The 25,962-nt window shown below is 40.0% G+C and overlaps 1 protein-coding gene across 1 annotated transcript in view; it reads left to right on the forward strand.

The window, feature by feature from the left end:
- The window catches only part of ttc27 (tetratricopeptide repeat domain 27), a 41,193-nt gene extending 15,595 nt beyond the window's left edge, over window positions 1-25,598 (forward strand). Inside the window, exons 6-20 of the mRNA XM_010743791.3 lie at window positions 2,933-3,091; window positions 3,367-3,506; window positions 4,906-5,018; window positions 5,708-5,774; window positions 11,806-11,919; window positions 12,452-12,547; window positions 13,498-13,620; window positions 16,895-17,122; window positions 17,278-17,376; window positions 17,658-17,710; window positions 18,301-18,466; window positions 21,435-21,632; window positions 21,775-21,886; window positions 24,491-24,591; window positions 25,213-25,598. Of these exons, the coding sequence (XP_010742093.1) occupies window positions 2,933-3,091; window positions 3,367-3,506; window positions 4,906-5,018; window positions 5,708-5,774; window positions 11,806-11,919; window positions 12,452-12,547; window positions 13,498-13,620; window positions 16,895-17,122; window positions 17,278-17,376; window positions 17,658-17,710; window positions 18,301-18,466; window positions 21,435-21,632; window positions 21,775-21,886; window positions 24,491-24,591; window positions 25,213-25,338 (1,895 nt within the window). The 3' untranslated portion in view covers window positions 25,339-25,598. The remainder of the gene's footprint in view (window positions 1-2,932; window positions 3,092-3,366; window positions 3,507-4,905; window positions 5,019-5,707; window positions 5,775-11,805; window positions 11,920-12,451; window positions 12,548-13,497; window positions 13,621-16,894; window positions 17,123-17,277; window positions 17,377-17,657; window positions 17,711-18,300; window positions 18,467-21,434; window positions 21,633-21,774; window positions 21,887-24,490; window positions 24,592-25,212) is intronic.
- The last annotated feature ends 364 nt before the right edge of the window (window positions 25,599-25,962 follow it).

A 25,962-nucleotide genomic window follows, 5' to 3' on the forward strand; every position in this document is an offset into this window, starting at 1 on the left:
CACAAATTTGTGAACTCAATTTCATGGTAGTCCATCAAATTGTCATTAGAAGGCGTTACAGGATCACCAAAAGTCATTCAGATTTCTCTTCTTGGGCATGTGTGTACAAAACCTCATGGGAGTCCATCTAATATTTGTCAAGAGTTTCATTCTGGACCAAAGTGGTGAAACAACGGACTAGGGTTGCAAAGGGGCACTTTAAGTTAAGCCTGGGAATTTGGGAAATATTCCAAATCAGAAACTCCATGGGAATTATGGAAATGTATGGGCATTAACTGTAAATTGTGGGTAATTTAAACAAACTGTATCATATCCAAACATAAATCTAAACATTTAGTTTTGTCATAAGCAGACATGCAAAATAAAACAATTAAAAAACATGTCAACAGATTTATTTGTAAGTAGAACTTTATCAAATCAAATCAATTTTATTTGTATAGCCCAAAGTCACAAAGTACATTTGCCTCTGAGGGCTTTACAATCTGTACAGGGAGTGACACCCTCTGTCCTTAGACCCTCGGTTCCAGTGAGGAAAAACTTGCCCACAAAAACCTTTAACAGGGAAAAAAGGTGGAAGAAACCTCAGGAAGAGCCACAGAGGAGGGATCCCTCTCCCAGGACGGACATACGTGCAATAGATGTCACGTGTACAGAACAAATCAACACAAACATATTGTACAATGAATGATAAAATGACAATGAATTACAATGAATGATAAAATGACAATGAATCACAATGAATGATAAAATGACAATGAATGATAAAATGACAATGAATCACAATGACTGATAAAATGACAATGAATTACAATGAATGATAAAATCACCACAGTAGCAGATATGGTAACAATAATGACAGTAATAATATGTGTAGTGGACGTCATGCAGGATCACAACAGCAGCCACGATCCACGAGAACCTGCTGGACGACAGAGCACAGAAACTCCGGGGAAGTTTGGTTAGTTACATGCATTAATGAGACATGTCCATTAATGCATATCTAGTATCTAATTATTTTATTGAACAATATTATGTAGTCCACAAGCTCAAATGTGTGTCTTCAATAGTCTCTGTGTGCTCTGGGCTCTAAAGTGTCGTCCAGGTACAGAAATCACCTGTGCAGGTAGGGGCCTCAATAGTCCTGTAGTAAGCAGTGTGCTGTGTGCATGTGATTGAGGAACAGCACCGACCGACCTAAACTCTATGTAAGGAGAAGGATTCTCTCTAGATTTAACAGGTAGCCAGTGCAAAGAAGCCAAAATGGGAGATGTGATCTCTGATCTTGGTTCCTGTCAGAACACGTGCAGCAGCATTCTGAATTAACTGCAAAGTCCTAAGAGACTTATTAGAGCAGCCTGATAACAAAGAGTTACAATAGTCCAGCCTTGAAGTAACAAATGCGTGGACTAGATTTTTTGCATCTGCTTGAGACACGATGTGTCTGATTTTGCCGATGCTACGTAAGTGGAAAATGCAGTCCTCGAAATTTGTTTTATGTGGACGTTAAAGGACAAATCCTGATCAAAAACAACTCCAAGATTCTTTACAATGGAGCTGGAGGCCAGGGTGATCCCATCTAAAGTAACTAAGTCTCTAGAAAGAGAGTTTCTGAGGTGTTTGGGTCCAATTACAAGAACTTCAGTTTTGTCTGAATTTAACATCAAAAAATTGTAGGTCATCCAACTTTTTATATCCTTAAGGCATGCTTGAGTTTAGTTAACTGATTGGTTTCATCAGGCTTGATCGATAAATATAATTGGGTGTCGTCAGCATAACAATGAAAATTGATAGAGTGATTCCTAATAATGTTCCCTAAAGGAAGCATATATAAACTGAATAGAAGTGGTCCTAGTACAGAACCTTGTGAGACTCCATAACAAACTTTGGTATGCATGGAGGATTCATCATTGACGTGAACAAACTGAGATCGATCTAAGAAATACGACTTAAACCAGCTTAGGGCGGTTCCTTTGATGCCAATTCGATGTTCCAGTCTCTGTAAAAGAATTTGATGGTCAATGGTTCAAATGCAGCACTAAGATCTAACAGGACAAGTACAGAGATGAGTCCTTTGTCTGATGCCATTAGGAGGTCATTTGTAACTTTGACTAATGCGGTCTCTGTGCTATGATGCACTCATCACTAAATCCTGACTGAAAATCCTTAAAATAAACTGTTCTTATGGATAATATGATTACATCTACTTTAAAGGACTGTGGTACATATCCCGATAATAAAGACAGATTATCCAATAAAGAAGGGCTAACTAGAGGTAAAACATCCTTGAGTAGACTGGTTGGCATGGGGTTTAAGAGACAGGTTGACGGCTTAGATGAGAGACCAAACTTTGATTCTCCCTCACCATCACCTCCATGCTCTGGTTGTCTTTTTAATGTGTCACCTCAGGGCCTCAGTTCTTTCCACTTGGACTTAAGAGTGCAGTTGTACTCTGTTTACATGGTGCTTAGGGGACAACTTGGATGTCTGTCCATGCTCTTAAGGACAAAGCAGTGACTCCTGTGAAAGCTCTATTCGAATGCAGTCAATTATCATTAGGGCTTGAGTGGGTTGGGGATTAGGCCAGGCTGGCCCAGTACCAGTGGTGCCCTGTTGAAATCGCTGATTTTTATTCAGGCTTGAGTAGAAACCAGTATTATTTTTCTACACTTCAATCACATTTTTGCAGCCTAAACGTGCTCCAAAGTTCATGATATGCTCTATACAGACAGAAGAGTTGTTGTGCTGTAATGCAGGTGTAAAGTTGAGGCTGTTTTATTGTGACAATGAAACAAACAAAAAAAAAAAACACTTGACTTGAAGATTGTCGACTATCTGAATGGTTTGCTCTGTTGTCTTATATCTATCAAACAAAACTACATCTGAAGACTGGATTGTAAGAAGTGATTCAAAACTCCTTCTGTCCTCTTTACAGTGCTGAAATGCTCGTCTGTGTTGTCGGAGCAGAGAAACCTGGCTATCCAGTTCCACCTCGAGTGTGTCTACACCAGTCTGACCTACTATGAGTACCAGCCAGCCAAGGAACATATCAAGAGGGCCCAGGAGCTCTCAGGGCTAAATATCAACATAACTGGTAAAGTCTTGGAAAATAATTGAGTCACTTATTGAAAATGCAGACAAGCACAAGATACTTTCATACTTGGTAATGAACCTTGCAAACCCATTTAGCCTTGGTGATCGTAATAACTGATTGTATGTTATGTTGTACACGGACAATTACTATATATTAATCGTAATTGATGATTACTTGTTTAACTTAAACTGTATTTAGTATAGAGTATTGTAACTAAAATAATTTTCTCCTGGGAATATTAAAGTATTTCTGATTCTGATATGTTGTCAATCAAGGTGCTCTTGGCAAACGGACACATTTCCAGCAGAAGTTCTTGGCTCAGCTCATCCTCGAGGTCAAGAGAAAGCAGGGCCAGCCTGGCCAGACAGATAATGAGGCCAGTCCTACCCCTACACCTCTGGCCATCCTGCCCAAGGTATGAGCTTCTGTTTTGATGCCCTTATTTTATTTCTTTGAACCGTTTTATTTTTCAGTTGAGTGTCTGTGGAACTCTAATACGTGTTATGATGAGTGAAATTTGTTGAAATTTGCTGGAAGCAATATCCCCACAAACTGTGTGTCAGGAGTTTCATGAAATGGGTTTTCATAGCCGGACAGCTGCACACAAGCCTCACATCACCATACACAATGGCAAGTATCAGCTAGAGTTGTGTAAAACATGCTGCAACTGCACTTTGGAGCAGCTCAGATTGTTAAATCACACTTCACGCTACGTGGCAAACTGATGGACAGACCTGGGTTCAGTGGATGCTACGATGTATGCATACTACTGTGCCTACTGTAAATTGTGTTTGAGGCCCTTCTTGCTTGCAGTGTGTGTTTATCCAGCAGCTTTATTCACCTTCCACTGCTGGGTGCTGTCATCTAGTTTAGCACTAAGTAAAACTAAAACATCTTTAAATTTGTGAATGCTAGAAAAAATCCTGTTCACAACAAACACTAAAGACGGCCACCTTAAGAAAACATTTTATCAATATGAAATCAAAAACACTGAATCAACCTATAAAATTGTCCATCAGAGACTGCATAATATCCACTGAGACTGCACAGTCCACAGTAATATCTGGGCTTCGTCCCATGGTCACTTATGCAGAATTTAAGTGATTCATACTCTTGATTGCACATTGCTGTGTGATTTTAATCTAAATGTGGTTGCAGTAAATGGAAGACATTTAAATGGGGCATACATAGAAAAAACTGATTACAGAAAAACATTATGGAATATACATAGAAGAAAGAACATTAGAATTTTAGTTGTAAAATTAGATGGCTCAGATTTGTTGTAGATTGGATATATATGGTAGAATGAGAATGGGCAAAACAGTTTGGTAAATGATGAAATATGGCAGCTGCTATGTAAAATCAAGGTGTCGTGCTATGTTTGTCAAAAGTCATTCCAACATTCCAGCCCACACCACAATGTCACAAGCTTTGAGTAGTGGCTGAAACAATGTGGCTTTCTCTGCGGGATGGTGGGACTCACCCAGAGATAAGGTGAGGAGCTCAGACATCTGGAGGAAGCTTGGAGCAGAAGTGTTGAAAGGAGCCAGTGGTGATCTGAATATGTAATTAAGATCCTTTATTGGCACCTCCCTTTCGAGATTGTGTTGAATTATTCAGCAGGGTAAAAATAAATGAGAATATTTAGAATAAATGAAACAACCAGAGCATACAACTGCAAAAACACCATTTGAAGAATATAAAAACACAATGTCTCACTTGGCAGCTCTCAGTTGATTTCATGTGCTATGGTTTATGGCTGTAGCATGTATGGAGACAACTGACTCCTTCTCTGTTTCCATGTTTCCATGCAGAACTACAATTTAGGTGATGACACAGTTCTGGATAAGATCAATTTAGCCGAGCCAGACCAGCATGAGCTGCCTGACCTCAGCGCTGAGGAGCAGGCCGTCATCCTGGGTGTCTGGTAAGTCTACTGCACAGCTTCAAACTTTTTTATCAGGGTATCTGTCACATCAGGAGAAATGCTGCCAAATCCTAAAGACTGAAATCATTGTACACCAACTTGAACATAAATAGAGCTAATGAACCTCTTAGTCCAGCCTCCTACTTTCACAACATTGTACTCTACCTGGACAATGGGTCAGGGTGGAGGCGGAGAACATCGAAAAACATTTATACCAGACAGTGCAACAAAAAAAAAACTTCACCCAGATATCAGCCATTTCTCCTGCTGAGCTCAGGTAGAAGGTTCTAAATGATTGGACTGCACACCTACATGCTGCTCCAGGATTAAAAGTGACATCATGCAACCCCCAAAAGTTGTCCCGCTGTATAAAATGTACATATAAACAAAATGTGATGGCGTTCAGAACATTGAAGCTACATATTTGAGAAATTGTTTTTCGAAATTGATATGCCCATTTTGAATTTGATGCCATTTAATAAGTCGTCTTTGTGCTATTTCCTATGAAATATGACAACAGGGTTGTACATGGTAGGAACCTGCACTGCTGACGTGTTTTGTTTACATTTGGTGGAAATTGTGAACTGTGACTTTGACAGACACAACTGAAGTGCACCCTTAGAAATACAGCTAGCTAAGCTGTATACACTATAATGTATATACTGTTGACCAAGAGTGTTGTCTTGCAGCACTGACTTCAAGAAGAATAACCCTGTCCACAGACTGACTGAAGAGGAACTCCTGGCCTTCACGTCTGTAAGTCATTGTTATTTATTCATTTATTTATTTCTAAATAAATAAACTCATTCTGAATTAGATGTTCCAAGCGAAATCTCAAAAGCTCTAAAGTAAAACTCCTAACATATTCATATTTAGAGCTGCCTCATGTCAAAGTGCTTTACAAACTAAAACAATGGTACTTAGAGTGCCACCATGTGGTCAGTTATTGCATGTTTCCAATAACTCATGAACCATGAAACCAGTTTTGAACACTCTGACAAAAACACAGCAGAGGCTCTGGCAGAGAAGTTGATCCAGATCAGACCATCAAATGATCCAGGTGGAGTTCATAGACAAAATGTTGATACTCTACCAGACAAATGTGGCTGTTAAGAAAAATCAGAATCCCTTTTATTCGCCAGGTATGTGAACACCCACGAGGAATTTGCTTCTGGTTACACTTTGCTCTCTTGGTACAGACATCAAACATATATAGACACTAGGGATGTGCGATATGTCAAAAACATTACCCATGGTAAGAATATGTCATCCCATGATAAAAACGATAAATTCCCATTGATGACGTATATATGTGCACAAAGCACTTGCAGCCCAAGATGCATATTGACAAACACAGTGGGCAGCGAGGAGCGCTTTCCTCACGCTCCGGCCGCCAATCAGACACTGGGTCGAACCTCCACAGACAGCCTGAAATGTCTCTGAAGCAGAGACTATCCAGGTGGATTCACAGACTAAGCTCTGATCATCTACTTGTGTGTGTGATCTCACTTTGTTTAGTTCATGTACCAGCTTCTAAATCTGAGTCTGACTTGCAATTTATGCCGCAAAATATAATGACATGATAAAGTTTGATTTGATTTGTGTCCAATGATTAGAGAGAGAGAGAGAGACAGACAGACAGACAGACAGACAGACAGACAGACAGACAGACAGACAGACAGACAGACAGACAGACAGACAGACAGACAGACAGCACCGGCCTCGATAAAGCTGTCATTAATCAAAGAAATAAAAAGTTATTTCCTGATTGAAATTTTTTTTTTTTTTAAACTCATCTTATTTCTGAAGCATATTATTATTTTATCATCAATACTAAGCTGAACCTCTCTATAGTGAGGCACCTGAACAAACTGAAATGAGACAAACTGCTGTGCAGAGCTGATGAAATGACTCACCTGAAGGAGAACTGTGCACAAGCGCCGACAACCTCAAACAGCATCTCACTGTTTTCATGAAAGTTTAGAGTTTAAACTGCTTATCAGGTTCTTCAGTGGTAAATGGACAAATCACATTGTGCACAGCCACATAACTACAGCTTATTATGTTGGGATGATAATGCATAGATTAATACTGATACATCCCGTTGGCATTCCCTGCACTCTAGTGACCTTTAAAGGTGCACAACACCTAATATTCCAAATCCTATAAAAGCAAAACACATTTATATATTTCAGTGTCCTGACTGAGACAACATAGTGCTCTCCAGCTGTGTCACAGACTCAGTGGTTACTCCTGCACACTCAGTGTTACATTCAGTCTGCATTATAGAAAGGAGGAGCCTGGTTAGTGTTGGCAGTCTTTGTTTCATAGGTCCAGATGTGGTGATGACAAATGTCCACATTGTAAGAAACTGAAGTGATGTACCAAGCCCCCACATATTGCACTGATCATATTTTAGTGTAAGTATTGTTAGTTGGTAGCAAAAATGTCATAGAAACACTGCTGCTACAAAAAATACTTTTCTATTGTGAAATTAAATATTTTTTATTAAATTAATACAAAAGTCATACAAACACCAAAGAGATACAGCATGTGGATTTCTTTAAATATTGATGTTAATATGTGAAGTGAATGATACTGTGTGCATCAAGCTCTGCATCTGCTGTAACAGATCCTGTGTACGACATGAGAGAGCAGGGCTGGGTACATTTAGTCCCAGCTGTTTTTTCCCATCTCTGTAATACAAAATGACTAAACAATGTAATTCAAAACCAGGCTCTTTTTCTCACCAACTTTGAGCTTGTTTGGAGACACTCCACTACTCCACAGACGTCATAGAGCAGTAATTGTCAGTATTCTGTGAAAGCACTGAGGGTTAGAGAGATGGCTCATTTCAGGCTGATGAGAATGCTTAGAAAAAGAGCGGACAGGAAATTAAAAGAAAAAGAAACAAACTTGATGCCAAAACTTTCTATTTCCTGTTGTCTCTGTACCGATTTTCAACAAATATTACCCCCTTGAGTCAATAGTGGCATCTGAACCTCAGAACATAAATGTATGAATATGTTTGTTCCAAGACAATACTTTTCCATTTTAGTTTTCATCCTAGTAAAATGATGTGACTGATATCAGTCAAAAAAATCCAGCTCATGAAGAACCACTGTGAAGCTCTGTGTGGGGGCTCCATTGCTCCCTGGCTGATCTAAAAATGGGCAAAGAGGTGGAGCGTGGGTGGAGCTGAAGGGGCTAAATGAAGCCTGTTTCGCTCAAACAAGCTTCCTGTGATTTGTCAATCAGTGTTTTTTGTACCAGGCTGTGTCAACATTTATTATTTGGACAGGTTTTTATCTGAAAAATGATGGTGTTTTAATGACTGTAATTAAATCTTAAAGGTCCAGTGTGTAGGATGTAGTGGAATGAAGCAGTGAAGTTGCAGATTGCAATGAAATGAACACTCTCCCATGTCTCACCCTCTCCTTCCAAGCATGTTGGAGAAACTCTGGCTGTGAAATTCACATAAAAAGTAAATGCCCATATCTAGATCAGTGTTTGGTTAGTCTACTAGAATGGTGGTTCAACATGGTGGACTGTGGAAGAGGACCTGCTCACTCAGGTTATTATACACTGATTGAAACATACTAATGAATATTATATTCCATTCTTGCCAATAGATACTCTGAAAACTTACACACTGGACCCTTAAACATTAAACATCTATGTTTTGTATTAAATGCTAACTTTTCCATGTACACCTTAGTTTAGGCATCTTAGTGTAGCGTGTTACAATGCTAACATTTGTTAATTTATTTGGTCATGTCAAGTTTTGAACAGGCTTAAGTTCTGACATGATGATGGTGCTGGAAGAAAAGTCAGTGGATCATTAAGGTCTTTCCTTTTTTTTTTTTTTAGGCACTAACTGCACACTTGGTGCAAAGCAACTTTTATTGTTCCTTTAATTTTTTGTACATACTTTTATTGAATCTGTAAGAAGCCATCCACCCTGTGGGATCAGAAAGGATGGTGTGTTTTGTCAGTCCACATCAGTCCATAAGGCAACAGATGTCACATTATGAATGTCTTAGTTGAGGCTTACAGAATCCCCCCACCTCTGGATTCATTATACATACCATACAAGTGATTTTATTCAAAAAGGTCTCCACACCATCATCACATTTTGACATCATCATAGATGTGACGTCTTTTTAAACAATGGGCTGGAAGTGTATTTTGTATTGTCACTAAATGGAATGGGAAAGCTGCCAGCTCTGTGAGCAGGCATCTTCCCAGCCTACATGTAGATCCAGTAATCTGCAGGCTGGTTAGATGGTTGTCACATGTTTGGCTGTTCATCGATCTGCAACTTGTGTAATCTTCCTGCAGGAGCACCTGGAGGTAGTGCTGTTATTACCCAAGCTTTCCTTAAAGGCTTTTCACACACATTCAGCAGAAGTGCAGATCTATGGAATAAAAGTTTGTATTGGTAGTATAAGGTATACCTATTTACATTAAAAAATGACAGACCATACGCAACAGGCCACTTAAAGCAAACCCTTAGTTATCTGCTATATATAAAGGGGCGTCCATGTACCTGTATTTTGATGAATATCTTCATACAACAGAAAAGAAATGGCACCTTTGAGAAGCATATATGCTTTGGACGTAAATATATTGGAATGGTGTGTATCTGCAAAAACATGAGAAGTGATCCAAATAATCTCATCCATAAGAAGAGCTAATAACCAATGTGTAAAAAAAAAAAACACACAGTAAACCAGCACCACTCTGTGGTATAAACAGTGTGCAGTAATGATGCATTTCCTGAATTCATGGCAATTTAAGCCACAGCACAAGACAAATGATAATACTGCTGATGAACCCTAATAATGATTGAATATCATCCCAGGTTACCACCGCCAAACCTCTATGTCTCATTTATTCTTTAGAGCGCTTATTGCCTCATCATTATATTTTAATTCTTCAGGGATTGATGCTGCTGGAGGAATAATGGCATAAGTAGGACACTTTTTTTTTTATATAGAACACGTTACTGTTAATGACTCCAGCAGGAGTCCCTAAGCATCCACAAACATCATTAGTGTTTGTTCATCTCAACTAAAACCATGTAGCATTGTCATTGCTTATATCCATCATCATTAATATACTATATGTAAGTCACTGTTGTATAACCTGTACTGATTAAACATAAAAAGCTAGAGTCATCTTCCTGTCAATGTACATGCTGTCCCTTTTCCCTTCAATCATTTCATCTGAAGCTGTCACAGGCATTACAGTAGCACATCATCACACAGCACACAGGTGAAGACCTTGAGGCTGTAACAGGCTTCATTGAAGACATCTGATTGTCTTCTTACTACAGAGCTCAGCAGCAGCTAGTAAAGCGTGTTACTTTAATTGTGGGGAAAGAGAGTAAAAGGCACATTAGTTTTCATGTATCATCATTGTATTCCACCAGGTTGTGCTTTTTCATGATCTCTACTGTTTCTCACTGTATTTTTTCAGATTAAATGTTTCTCCGTCCATAGAGGGGTGTGAAGTTTCACTGTTTATTGCTGTGAAGCTTTTCAGATCTTGCTCATATTCAGTATGATATTTAGAATGAACTCAGGAGACTGACCTGAACCTTAAGTTAGTTTTAGTTGGTAAATGATCCCATCTCCTGTTAAAATTGGCTATGTAAATGTTGGTGCTAAGTCTAGCTGTATACTGAAATTAATGAACTAATTCATTCTTTAATATAATAATTATACTTTATAATAGAGTTAAATATGGAGTTAGGAATGAAATGTAATGACTCTTGGCCTTTTAAAATACACACTGATTAATTATACAGTCAAGTCAAATAGTGCTTTATAGTATTTATACCTTATGGGTAATGTGGTTTGATAATGGCTGCAAAAAATGTATTACATTTTTATTAGGGCCAAAGCAGGGTCTATTGGAATTGCTCAGATCATCATCATCATTATTATTGTTATTCCATGAAATGTGCCACATCAGTGGTGCCGAAGATGTGGCACATTTCACCGATATACAAGAAAATTCGACCCACTACCCAAAACCCAACCGGAAGCCAGCCATCTTGTATTTTTGTGCTGTTCTAGCCATTTCAACAACACTCCAGCAATGAAGCAACTCTGACACGTTTGGAGAATGAGGGCCTGTTTATGATTCTTGCATTTTAAATTGAATTTACATCTACTATCTCCTTGTTTTGGAGAGATTACTGCCGATTTCTCAATTACCCCCAACCAGATATCCAAATTCAGTAAATCTTGGCACTGGAGGAATTGTGGATCAGTTTTGGCACACCATAGTCATATTTTCAACTTGGTTTTAAAGATTGTAGACCTGAAATTACTGTTTACTGTTTTTTACCTTTTTTAAAAAATCTTAATTATTTGTACAGACTTCAGGAAAAGTAACACAAACCCCCTGAAGATCTGGGGACAATTTAATGCTCCAGAAGAACCCTTCCACCACTGTCTTTTTTTATTAACATCATCATATAATTAGTGCTGTGTAAATGTACAGTATTCTGAATTTGCCATTATAGTTTAGTGTGGTTATAATTTTTATTACTGACACAGCTTTATTTGATAGTCCTAGCTATTTGAGCAATGGATATTATTTAAACACTCTTTAATATTATTTGCAGGTTTATGGTGTTATCATAACTACAGGCTGCAGAACTACATCTTTGGAGTTTTTTATGAAGGGACAGCCTTGACTACACTTAAACTCATAAATGACTAATTCTGGTCTAAAAGATGATCTTACTCTTTGTCTCTCCCCCATCTTTCTGCAGTGTATTCTGTCTCAGCCTAAATTTTGGGGTATTGAAGTCACGGCACTTTGCCTGAGGACCAAGCTGGAAAAAGGGAGCTCCCGATGTGTCGAGAGAGCCATGATGCAAACCCAGGTAAGAAGATATGTTGGGTGATTGTCTTTCTATATTCATTGAGAGCCCAATTATCAGCATTACTGTCAACCTTTTTCATAGGGAAAGATTCATTCAATCATTAATTTATTCACCTTTTCTACTTAAGAATTTAACTGTTTAAAGACAGCAGAGCTTCTGAAGACTGCAGAGAGTCTTCTGGCCTGTAAGGGCTTACCTTACAGGTTATTGGAGAACTAAAGGACTTGTGGGTTACACCATTTGTCTCTATCTCTCTATCTCTCTCTATCTCTATCTCTATCTCTATCTCTATCTCTATCTCTATCTCTATCTCTATCTCTCTCTCTCTCTCTCTCTCTCTCTCTCTCTCTCTCATTTTGATTGGGTTTGAATTGGATCGACATCTGATTAATAGGAAAATGTTGGTTTATGTCCAATTCCAGTCACAGTCATGAGGTGACTATAATCAAAGTATGATGTAATACAGTATTGTTTGTGCAGCAACTGTGAACGGCCTAGCTGTAGAATTTAACTTCCTGTTTTCCTCTTCCAGGCGATAGTAGACCACTTTGAAGACAAGAACTGTCCTATGACCGAGCGGCTCAAAGTCTTTTACTGCTGTCAAGTCCCGCCCAGATGGGCTGTCCAGGTAGAAAACGCTTTTTTTTTTTTTAAACAGTTTGTATTTCAAATCATAAAATATGTATATTTACATGTGGCGCATAGTACACAATGGTCTTATGAGACAACACAATACATTGATGTCTTTGACGTAACATCAGAAGTGTTTTTATGAATTTCTTTGAATGATTTCAACTAAAATTCTTAAAAGAAAATGTTAACCTAAACAGTGTTATTATCATACAACATCTGGAAACGGAAATGATGTTTGCATTGGCACATACTAGGCCGTTAACATGTGCCAATGCATATGTGCGATATTTCACTGGTGGTAGGTTGTTCCACTGCTTTGGTCTAGATTGAAATATCACAAATATAAATTTGGTACATGTGTTCATGGTCCTCGGTGGATAAATTCTACTGATGATGGTGATCCCCTCACTTTGATTTGAATGTCAGCAGCAGGTTGACATTTGAAGAAAATGTCTCAACAACTATTGGATACAAACAGACAGATATCTTGTAGCACCACCATCAGGTCAAATTTGACATTCCTGTCTACCTTTTATGTACTTGAACAGTTATAATGAATAGGTAATGATATTACCACCCAGTACCTAAAACCCTCATGATACTTTCATCACTTTCAGCTGTAGTCTGTGTTTAGTGCAGGTTAGCAAATGTTAACGTGCACATGTGTGTCACATGTTTGTTTGTTTTTTTACTTAAGAGAAGTGAATGTGAGCACAGATTATGAGAGATTCTTTCACCTCACTGAAGCAAATACTGGACTCACTTTTCACAGGTTGTGTATCTTCTGAACATTCTGACACTAAAATACTTTTGGCTAAACCAGGATGGTCAACATGGTAACCCTTATACCTGCCAAAGATCAACATGTCAACATTTTTTTCAACATTGCAAAGCTGCTATCATGACTGTAGCGTCTTAGTCTTTCCTTTCTTTCCTTCTCTACAGAAACAGCTGGCCAGCCTGCTGACAGACCTCGGCTGCACCAGTTCAGCTCTGCTCACTTATGAGAAGCTGGAGCTCTGGGAGGATGCAGTTATCTGCTACGAGAGGCTGGGCCAACATGGCAAAGTACAGACACACACACATACAGACACAGACACACACAGACACACAGTCACACACACAGTCACACACACACACAGTCACACTCTGATGGCAGAGGCTGCCATGCAAGTGCCAACAGCTCATCAGGAGAGCTACAGCACTTTCTATTTCAAGCACTCATAATGATACTAAGCTCATCCATACACACACCAATGTCATAGCCATCGGGAGCAATTTGGGCTTCAGTATCTTGTCCAAGGACATTTGGACTGGACAGGGGGAGCCAGAAATAAAGTGACCCTCCGTTTACTAGACAACCACCTGTGCCACAGCCACCACATCAGTGGATTAACTAAATCAGTATTATACTCCGTACTGCTGCCATATGTCTCAAATTCATCAGTACAGTTTGTGTTATCAGGGTAGGTTGGCCTTGTTTCCCTACCTGAGAAGTGGGTTAGAAACTACTGCATTCATCTGAGACCACTACAGTACAAAGCCGCCGTCTTTTGACAGTACTTTTGCATATCGGAGTTTTGCGTTCATTATTTAAAAAATTCTGCATCTATGATGAAGTTGTAGCAAAATATATAATTTGTCAAGGGGTGGTACACATTTTGCATGCAACTGTATGCATGCATGTATTGGTGTATAAATTAGTAGAGAGGCAAGAAAAACAACAGCTTGGATGGGATCTGCTTGTGAGCTGAGCAGATGGAGTGTTTTTGTGATCTATGACGAAGTTTTTCACTGTGTGGTGTTCCTTCCTTATTAGACTGTAGAACTACCCCGTAATTAGTGTTCATGATTTCTCCATTCATGGTGTTAAATCCAGAATACTTCCTCACACGACTTGTTGGGTGTGGCAATGTCATCCCTGTCTATTCAGCAGGCCTCACAGGATTTTACATTAAAGTTTGTGTTCCATGTACAGAAAGGGCAAAGTCAGCTAAGAAATGAGAAGATACTCTGCTGCAGTACAAGGTATGGCTTATTGCACTTAACCCTGATGAGCACTGGATGTTGCTGTGTCACATTCCTGTTGTGCAATGGCTATGTCATATCTCTATAATGCTGTAATAGAAGCTGTGTATTATGTTTAATTGCAGAATGCTGAGTTGTGCAGGTTAGAAAAGAACGGCGGGGTTTTGTGTTTCCAGGCAGAATAAGGTCTTGGCCCAGCATCAGCCCTATGACAGGAAGATTTAGCAGAGGAATGCAGTGAAACTAAGGCTCTCAGGCCTCAGAGGCCCACAGCCTTACAGTGGCAGTGACTGGCACACTTCACATCTAAATTTAGGGTACAGGGATTAAGAAAGAGAAAACAATCTGTTCATTATTCCAGCTCACAACAGTGTGAGCCCCACCTTAACAAAGCATCCAAAGCATGCCGTGGTGCATCGAGTGCAGATGTCCACAGGTGATTTGACAGACAGTTTTCTGTTTACCTGTCAGGCTTTGTTACCAAATCCAATCATAGTTTTCTATTCCTCTCTCTGTTGTTCAGATTCTTCTTTGCTGTTCTCTCTTCTGTTTCCTCATGTCAGCACATGGCAAAACAACATCTCCTATTATTTTCACAATGGTAGTGATCCAGATACATGTCAGCACCCATGGGCGCACCAGCACACGTCATTTCTCACCACCGTTCTGTTTCCAGCATTGCCGCCCTTTAGAAAACACTCCCTGCTTGTACATCCAAGCATTCTTCTCCGTGTCTGTAGCAGTTCTTTTTCTCTGCTTCTGCGACAGCTCCCTCTTGTGTGACTCTGTGTAAAACAATGATGAATGAAGGAGGGACTAGTTGTTGAGACTGAGAAATATCCCAAGCTATACGACCCACAGTCCCGTCATTATGAAGAACTACAGTAGCAGAAAACATCGCCTGGTGAGCCATCACTCTGAAGTTTGGCTCTTTAGGTAAATTTAAGAACTAGTGGCCACACATCATTTCAAACTATGTCTGTTATAGACATTTTATTGATATATTAAGATCAGTTAGCCTGAACAGTTGAAAAAGTTCAGGTTACACCTGCTAAATGGGACAAATATGCTATTGGGTAGAAATAGCAAATGATTATTTGTCATAAATACAGATGTGGAATAAATCTGCTGTTACCAACAGCCTGAACAGCTCAGGAGATTCAGGTCATACAAGATACATTTATGTACGGGAGACATTTCACTGGGTCATAAATAGCATTTGAAAAAAGTAATCAGCCACATAATGTGTGCCTAATCATGTACAATTCCTCAATTTAATTACCAAAGACCGGAAGTATACAGTATAGACAAAACATTACATCACATATCAACTCCATTACACTAGATCACAGTACATCACAGATCTATCAACGGCACCTTACAGTCCTATCATGGCACATATCCTTCAGTTGGTTTCCTTCCTGCCAGCTCTGATTCTCTGTGGGTTTGAAGAGACAGTTATGCAGAATCATCTTGGAGGCTGTAATGCTAGGATTCCAATATCCCTACAGACATTGAGTCTGTAGTCAAGGATTAGAAGGGTTTTGTGGGCCACCCAGGACCAATATGATTGGTGGATGATCTGCTCTACCTCCTGAGCCACAGCGGCCCCAGTGAATGTGTGTCTTTATGCAAATGTATTTGCCAGCAATCCAATCAGCAATTATGTTCACTTTTCAGAGACCCTTTCTTCTGTTCATCTCCAGTGCAAGGCTGGATATGGAACCTCCTGTGGTTCTCTACCTGTAAAAGAGCAGAAATACTAGTCTGTAAATGTCTGATAATTTACAGATTGAATCTTGGCTGTTCCTGCTGTTCCATTTTCCAAATAATTGTACAATATGTTTGTGTTGATTTGTCCTGTACACGTGACATCTATTGCACGTCTGTCCGTCCTGGGAGAGGGATCCCTCCTCTGTGGCTCTTCCTGAGGTTTCTTCCACATTTTTTCCCTGTTAAAGGTTTTTTGTGGGCAAGTTTTTCCTCACTGGAACCGAGGGTCTAAGGACAGAGGGTGTCACTCCCTGTACAGATTGTAAAGCCCTCAGAGGAAAATGTACTTTGTGACTTTGGGCTATACAAATAAAATTTGATTTGAATTTGAAATATTGGATGACCCAGAAATCTCAAAGTGCCTCACATGACATATGAAAGATCCAGGTCTGTCATGTCAGACCTTGCCATGCATCATATGATGCACCTTGATGCTGCGGTGGTGGTATTTAGGTGGTTTTAACCTTTGCAATGTCTCCTTTCTTCTCCATCTCCTCCTCCACCCTTACCTCCATGTCCTTTTCGGTCAATTTTTTCTCAGGCTGAAGAGATCGTCCGCAGGGAATTGGAGAAGAAGGAGACACCCAGTCTGTACTGCCTACTGGGAGACATATTAAGGGACCATCATTACTACGACCGGGCATGGGAGTTGTCAGGCCAACGCAGTGCCAGAGCCATGCGCTCAAAAGCCCTGCTACACCTGCACAACAAGGACTTCCAGAAGTGTGTTGACTGCTTTGAGCAGTCACTCAAAATCAACACGCTGCAGGTACAGGCAAAGTTATTTCTGGGTTCATGCTTTTTTTTTGGCACATGCACATGTTTTGAAAAGTCTATCAAAATGTTGGGATTACACAAAGAAAAACTAAATGATCTGCCATTTCGGAGAGAGTTGATAGTTGTGTCACGTTCCTCATTCCTCAGCTTGGTGTGTGGTTTTCCCTCGGATGTGCCTACTTTGCCCTGGAGGGCTATGGAGGAGCTGCCAGGGCTTTCCAGAGGTGTGTGGGTCTAGAGCCAGATGTAAGTGCTTACACACACACGCAGAATATAATAGAATTTCACCAACAACATCATATAGGTATAAAAGTATAAGCAGTCTAATAACAATATAATCTCTCACTTCGAAACATTTGAAGCTCTTATTTACAACACACACACCCAAAAGTCCTGACTTCATGGAACATGGAACGTGTACAATTGTATTTTCTCTACCATTCTTTCTCTGTGTTTTATTATTATTTTAATTCTTGTCATTACCTTGTCCCCCGTGCTCCCCTCTTTTTGCCCCCTCCTCAATTCAGAATGCAGAAGCATGGAGCAATCTCTCTGCAGCATACATCCGCCTCCAAAAGAAGTGAGTAGAAGTGAGAGTAGCATGTGTGAACTTGTCTGGACTGTCAGGGAACAGAATGGATTGAGTTTTACTTAATTTAATTTGTGTGTTTACATTGGTGTGTGCATGTGTGTTTGTGTGTGTGGCAGCAGCGTTGTGTCTTTTCAGTCAACCATTACTTACAGCAGAGTGTCTACTGATGACTCAAAGTGTTTTTACAATGCTTGTCTCATTCACCCATTCATACACATATTCACACAATGATGGCAGAGGCTGCCATGTAACATGCCAACAGGTCATCCGGAGCTATACAGCGCTTCCTGTTCCAAGTGCTCACACTGATATTAAGCTCACCTATATACACATGTACACACCAATGTAACTATTCAGTTCAATTTTCAATTCAATTTTATTTATATAGCGTCATATCATAACTTCAGTTATCTCATGACACTTTTCATACAGAGCAGTCTAGACCGTACTCTTTATAACAGTTCCACCATAAACACAAGCGGCCCTTGGCCCAACACTCATGTTTTGATGTGCTCATTTACCGCCAACACTTTTCTTCTTTTCTTCCGTGTGTCTGTTCCTGTCACTCTCAATGGCAGAGACAAAGCCTTTCGTACCCTGCAGGAAGCCCTCAAGTGTAACTACGAACACTGGCAGATCTGGGAGAACTTCATTACTGTGTGCACCGACATCGGGGAATTCGCTGAAGCCATCAAGGCCTACCATCGTCTGATGGACCTGAGGGAAAACTACAAGGACATCCAGGTACTGCACTCATTTTCTAACCATATACAGTGTAAGGAGTTAACGTGTCATACAGCTATGACTCTCAAAGGTAATCAGTGATGGGGTGGTCGGTAGCGTAGTGGGTTGTGCAGGCGCCCCCTGCATAGAGGCCACAGTCCTCGCTGCAGTCGGCACCGGTTCGAATCCTGCATCGGACGGCCCTTTGCTGCGTGTCATTCGCCCTCTCTCTGCCCCCTGTCCCCTGTCTCCCCCCAACTGTCCTGTCCATTAAAGGCATAAAAAGCCCCCAAAATATAAATAATAATTTTAAAAAAAGCTAATCATTGGCTCATTGGTAGACAGTCATCCACCACGACTGGTTGTGCTGCTGCAGGATCACAGCAGCACAGGAGTGCATGTCTTCAGAAAAGTGAAAACATACAAAAGTTAAGAAGGAACACAATGTTAAGATTTAAGTCTGAAAGAGTGAAAACAGAATAAAAATTGCCCACTAGACCCTTTTAGACAGTTTCAAATAATGTCAAGGTTCAATTAAAATGAAAACACAGCCAAACAGCAGTCAGCCCAGCTCAGCGTCTGTCTTTCAGCCTTTTATTTCACCAAGCTCTCACCAACCACTAAAAGTCTTAGCTTCCTAGCTCCCCCTGTCAATGTCCTCTTCAGTCTCTTCTCCTCTGCCATTTTGTAGAGGCTTCTAAACCTGGTTACCTGCTGACCCAGCTCTGGTTCTGGCATGATACTGGCTCTTCTCCCCATCTGTGTTCCTCCATGCCGTAAAACAGAAACACCTGTGTTACAAACACTAACATTCCCCTGATGCTCTGAGCTCACAGCCTAGCTTACAGACTGAGCTAACATTAGCTAACAGCAGCTACAGTTGGCAGCAGTTTACTTCACTGTCCATCAAATCACAGAGAGTTGAGGCGGAGCAGCCGGAGTACATCAGGGACAGTATCTTTTTTTTTAGCGGGGCAGTAGAGTCGAGTGTCTTTCTGTAATTATAAATACCGTGGTGCAATTATACGTCATCGTATACAGTGGTCCCTCGTTTATCGCGGGGGATACGTTCTAAAAATAACCCGCAAAAAAAGAAATCCACGAAGTAAGTTTTACCATTATTATACATGTTTTAAGGCCACTTTTATACACCTTTTTACACGCATTTTGTACAGTACTCCCTTAGTTAATCAGGACACAGAACACATGTGCGGTTCTCACTCAGCCAATCAGGACGCAGAACACAATGCGCGTTCATACTGTTACAGTACACTGTAAAAAAAGCATGCAAAATTACACTGAAAAAATTTGTGAAACAGCGAGTCCGTGAAAAGTGAACCGCAATATAGCGAGGGACGACTGTACAACATCATAAACTTTACTCTGTGTGTACTGCAGCTTTAATTAGACATACCACTGTTCCCTCTCTCCTGTCTTGCTCAGTAAAACGATCCTGTCATTAGATGGCGCTTTGCATAGATAGTGGTTACACTCAGATCACGGTCACATTTTGGAAGCAACATTTCTCCCTTAATCTGTGTCATATTTTTCCCTGTGGTTGTTTTTAGCCCAGACAGAGCACGAGAGGTGGAGAAGTACTGAAGGAGAAATGGTAGCAGGGACCACCATGAATTCCTCCCTTATGGAATGTGTAGAGGGCTGATGACAGACATGCTGTGACTTGCTGATAGATTTCAAAGGAGCTGAGGGTCATATGGCTTCAGCTTTGTGCCTCATGGGGTTAAATGTAGTACAGAGGAACCTTACAGTCACACACACAGACAGACAAACAAAAAAACCCCAAATCTAAAAGTAAACTTAAAGATGAGCTTCATTGATCCATCGATGTTATTCTCTTTAATAAAAAAGGTTATTACTTTTCCGTTTCATTTCACGTGGATCCTGCAGATTTTTCCATTCAGTGGTATCTTGCATGTTGTTGACATGACATTAGAGAATTGACCTCAGACAAAAGAATCCTGACAGATGGTTCATTGGTCATTTGGTGAGAGGTGAGAACTTGTAGATCACACATCTCAGCTAGAACTGAACGATAATGTTCTGAAAAGAAGTAAGGGACTCACGGAAAGAGAAATGTGACAGAGGGGCAACTCCGAGAGAGCGATGGTTATTTAATGGTGATGAGGATGGCTTCATCCTCCATCCGCCCTAGCTATGCACTGAATCTGACTTTTTTCTTCGATAATCTTTGAAGTTGGAAATGATTTTAGTTGTGTTTGTATGTTTTGGTGAATGGTTACTGTAGTTACAGCATCTTCATACTACAGGAAACACTTCTGAGCAGCTACTTTTATTGAGAAGTTGCAGTGCTATGGTCAAATGAGTCAAACTTTAGTCATTACATTTTTGTTAGTTTGACTCAGTTTTCTCGTTTTTCTCATTTAACTGTTTAAAGCATATTGACTTTTGACATCTTTGTTATGTGCAGTTATTCTTTGCAGTAATGCAGACTGACTCTCTGCAGCGTTAATGTAGCTACTTTCTCCACTGCGGAGCAGATTTGGATTATTTGAGCCTCGACATTCATCCTGAAGCTTACTTAATCAATAACAACAAGGATAGATGACTGAGTGACAGTTACAGCGTTACATCCACAGCACCTGATGGTGTTGTGTTATGTTGCATTAGCAAACTTTTTTTATAAATATCAGCGTGCTGCCTGCATATTTTTGTAGTTTGTCCCCGCCTTTGTTTCAGGCAAGAGATGAATTCTGATTAGTTCATTTGTCACATAATTGTTAATTTGTTGACTCCTCATCATAGTTCTCATTTTCAGTTTTTATTCAGCTTGTTTAGTTTTCACCTTTTTAAAAAAAAAAAAAAAAAAGCTCTGGTTGCTTTGGCAGTGCTGACCAATGCTGCTGTCTAATTTACAGCATTGCACATGGCAAACAATGAATAAATTGTGATTTATATTTCAACACAAATATGCCATTGATGACTGCATCATTTCTTTTTTCCGTGGCAGATTTTACAGATCCTGGTAAGAGCAGTTGTTGAAAATCTGATGGACAGCCACGGGGAGCAGGCAGTGACTGTTCAGCCCAAACTGAAGGAGCTCCTGGGCCGGGTCAGTTCACGCCACAGTAGTGACGCTGAGATATGGCGGCAGTACGCTCTGCTGTATGGCAATGGCCACAGCTCCAACCCAGAGGACAATGAAAAGGTCGGTACCATGAACAAGACTTCTACACGCTCCCAACCACACACATACAAGACATAAATATTTGAACTTTGCACTATATGGTGCATTTGAGTTGTGCATATGAAACCTGAAACAGTGCTGATGTTGCTTCATGGTTTTTCAGTCACTGCAGTTCTTGTCAAAGGCCCATCGCTGTGAGGTGCAGGCTGGGGGCTGGGAGAAGGAAACTGGTCTCTTCAAAGAGGTGATCAAACGAGCCATTAATATGGGTGAAGGTGAGAGCACCATCCAGCTGTACACACAACCACCACCCACAGCAACATAGAAACCTTGATGTATGCGTGACCCTTTGGTGACACCGCCGCCCTATGAGTACTAGTCATATTAGTCATGCAAGCAGGTAGTCCTGCTTACTACCACATACTGCTGACAAAAAATGTCACGGTATAATAAAAGATGTTTTTCCTTACCACAGTAAATTGTTGAACATTATAATCAATATTAAATTAACATTTTATTGTACATCCATTCATCAAAACCAAAACAAGAGGCCTGTACTACAAAGCAAGCTCAACATACGCAGCATATTTCTGTTGTGTGTTCACTAAGCCTAACATTAGGTGATCACACAGTGGTTATCAACTCAGGTTTTTCCAATTCATCCATGAACATGTTCATATAAAGGGGGCCGTGTTACACTGTGGGCTTCATGGGATCCTCTATGAATGATGATATTTTTCCAAAAGAAGTGATCGGTCATTATACGTAAATCTCAAACCTGCTCCAGAGTTAGTCAGGTGTGCAGTATGCAATCGGACAGTCGTCAGTAAGTGTGTTTAGTGCAAACTTTTAAATATCAGCAGATAGTGTTTCATTTGTAGTCACTGTAAATTTAACGTCTGATAAATATCAGTTGTGGGTAGGATTGCAAAGGAAATTTACTGGAAACTTTCCATGGGAAGTTAAGCTTGGGAAATTTGGTAATATTCCAAGTTGAAAACTCCATGGGAATTAATGGGAATTTATGGGAATTAACTGTAAATTTGGGGTAATTTAAGCTAACTGTATCATATCCAAATATAATTCTAAACATTTTGTTTTGTCATAAGCAGACATGCAAAATAAAACAATTAAAAAACATTTCTACAGATTTATTTGTAAGTAGAACTTTATCTAGTTTGAATTATTCTATTGAACAATATTATGTAGTCCAGAAGCTCAAATGTGTGTCTTCAATAGTCTCTGTGTGCTTTGGGCTCTAAAGTGTGTACAGAAATCACCTGTGCAGGTAGGGGGCGTGGCCTCAATAGCCCTGCAGTAAGCAGTGTGCTATGTTCATGTGACTGAGGAATAGCAGATATTCAAGTGGACCTGCATGAAATCTGGTTGTTTTAGTCAAGATTATGCTAAAATATATTTTCCTAACTATATTTAAGTTCCCTGTTCAGGACCAACCTTCAATTTAGTAAATTCCCAGTTTGTTCCTGTTTCCCATAAATTCCTGTTTATTCCCATGGAGAGTTTCCAACTTTGAAAATTACTAGAAATTTGCAACCCTAGTTGTAGGTAATGTAGAAGAAGAATAAGAAAGACAACATCTTTGGCTCTATGTGTGGAATTTAATCAAATGTAAAATGGTTGTAGCTGTGTAACGTAGAGCAAAGTGTGTGGGATTGAGGCAAAATAAACTACAATGTCTGTTAATAGTTATGAAGCAGCATGTCATCAACTGGGCTCATTGGCGTGTTTTTAATAGTTTTTGGACAAAAGTGTTCTTGGTGTGAAAGAATAAGATGGGCCATGGATGAATAAATTGGTTTTCCCATTCGATCAAGAATTCAAGTCTGTACGCACGAACATTTCTGATAAAATAATATTGACTCTGTCTCAGTGTCTCAGCTCCATGACGTCACTGTGGGTGTGGGTGCTGCATCTACACAGATCACAAGCCTCCAGATAAAAGAAAGCTAAGGACAGATAAAGGAGAGCAGGAAGGAAGTGCCTTCATAAATCAGAGACAGGCTGCAGACAGGAAACAGCTAGTTATCCTTCAGGTGGGAGAGAGGAAGAAATGGAAGGTATGACCTGTCAGTACTCTGGCCTCAGGCCACCACTGCCTTTCAAGCTATCACAGTGTGTGCATGAACCTTGTAAAGGCACCTGTTTGAGCTGGTACTGATGTACTGTAATACCCCTGTAATAACAATCTCTGCCCTGTTCATAAAAAACAAACGAATGACAAATAAAAAGTGCTAAATATAGTTGGCTGGATTAATTACAAAAAGATAATAAAATAACTGTACAATAAAGAAAAAGGAATGAGCAGCTGGTGATCAATATGTCAACTCAACCTCAATCACTGCGTGGACCTCACAAGGTCACAGTCAAAGACATTTAGCTACACACATTTACCTCCTTCAGGTCCACTTAGAAGTGAAAGAGGCCAATAGGAAGAAGAAGATAATTAGAATCTTTATGTTTTTTAGGATCTGTGAAATTTGGTGAGGTTTGGGTAATTATTGGCGGTTGTGTACCTTGTTGGAGTCCTCAAACAGTTTTAAGAGCAAAGGTACTAACTGACTGGAAAAGTATTCCACAGTAGTGTAGTCATCCGGTCCAGGAACACTTCCCACTCTGACATGAACTTGATGGCATGATGATGGTTATTTCCCTGAGATTTAGCTGTCCATGTTCTGTAACATTCCAGAGTTCACTTTGAACATTGAGCCTGCTGAAAAAATGTTACATCATCTCCAGTTGATGAGAAGGAAAGAGAAAGAAAAAGCATTGAATCTGAAGGTGCTTTCGACTAGTACAGTTCAAATCCAGGACAAAACAAACAGACTCAAACATTCTGTTAATCTCTCTCCGTTTCTCAGTGAGCATCAGTTGCAGTAAGCAGAAGAGCAATCCAACAGAGGCTCTTCAGATGCTGTCCTCCACCCGCCTTAGCCTCAGGAGTCTGGTCACCAAAGCTAAGGTACAGTCCACCAATAACCGTCCACTGCTGTCCATGACATCACTACTTTCCATGACTCATGGTCAAGACGGCACTGTGTTTTATTGCTCTTCTTTTGCGTCTTGAGTCAGAACAGGGCTGCCTTAGTGTCTTTAAGGAAATCCTGAGCACATATTTAACAAAAAAAGTTGAAGGCAGACTTCATCCTTTAGTCTACAGAACATAAAGCTGGTGGCAGCAACATTAAATACAGGCTCTGGATATCAGCTGCCTCTTTGGAATCTGTATTATGTTATTCACAACAGTGAGGTAAAGAGTGCTAACAGTTGGTAAACCCTCCAGTTAATGATGTCAGCATGCAGTTCCACACAACAGCAGCTGAGCTAATGTTATGTTAACCTACATTAAATGCACAGAGTGACAGGATAAGTTGTTACATATTCCTTAATTACCAAACATTCTGATGACAGTGATGCTGTATTTTTCCAGTCAGTTCTATCTAACAGACTTTAGCACACACACAGAGAACTCACGTTTACAGGACTGAGTGCACAGTAGATACGTACATAACAGTACATATCCACACTGAGCTTAACAATATGATCCTTCAGTGCATTACAGCATTACTGAATCTTTTTTCAGCAAATGCACACAGATGTGGCCACGGGTCAGATCCACACTGAGCTGCAGGACGGTGTTGCTGCTCTGGAGCGCCTCATAGCGGAGCAGCAGGAGATGAGTGGGAGGCTGCGTGAGCAACCACAGTGACCATTCTCCTCAGAAACACCAGAAGCTGTGGCTCTGGAAGCTCCTCAGTACTAAATACTGATCAGAGACAGACAGACTCTTCAGCTCAGTCATCATCCTTGTGCATTGTTCAATGTTTTTATATCAGGTTTTACATGTGACAGCTGAGAATAACTAAAGATCAAATGAGAGATGGAAAGCTGGCCTCCTCGTCATGTATGATGTATATCAAATATATCATGTATGACAAATCAAATAATAAAGTCTTATCTAAATTTGAATGCTTGTTTCTTTCTGTTTTGTAAGAAAAAAATGATTTGGATCATGACATAGCCTCAACCTAAAATAACCTGAATCCTGCTGTACTTCTGCATTGTGCAGGTACTCAAATGTCAGCTCAGCTACCTGGACCATTGTGCTTCCAGTGGAAAAGATGGAGAATGAAATACCATTTCCAAAGCGTATCTAAAGCTAACATGCTTCACATAAGTGTTTGTATAGACAGGAGGCACGACAAGAAACATGAAACAGTCACTGTACTGTACATGTGAGAAAAACATCCTGACCAGTCATTAACTAATAAGTTGTTGACACTCTGACACACACCCCAACAAAGAGTATGACACAGCATATTAATGCTACATG

Source organism: Larimichthys crocea, chromosome I (genome assembly GCF_000972845.2).
Source record: "Larimichthys crocea isolate SSNF chromosome I, L_crocea_2.0, whole genome shotgun sequence".
NCBI lineage: Eukaryota > Metazoa > Chordata > Actinopteri > Sciaenidae > Larimichthys > Larimichthys crocea.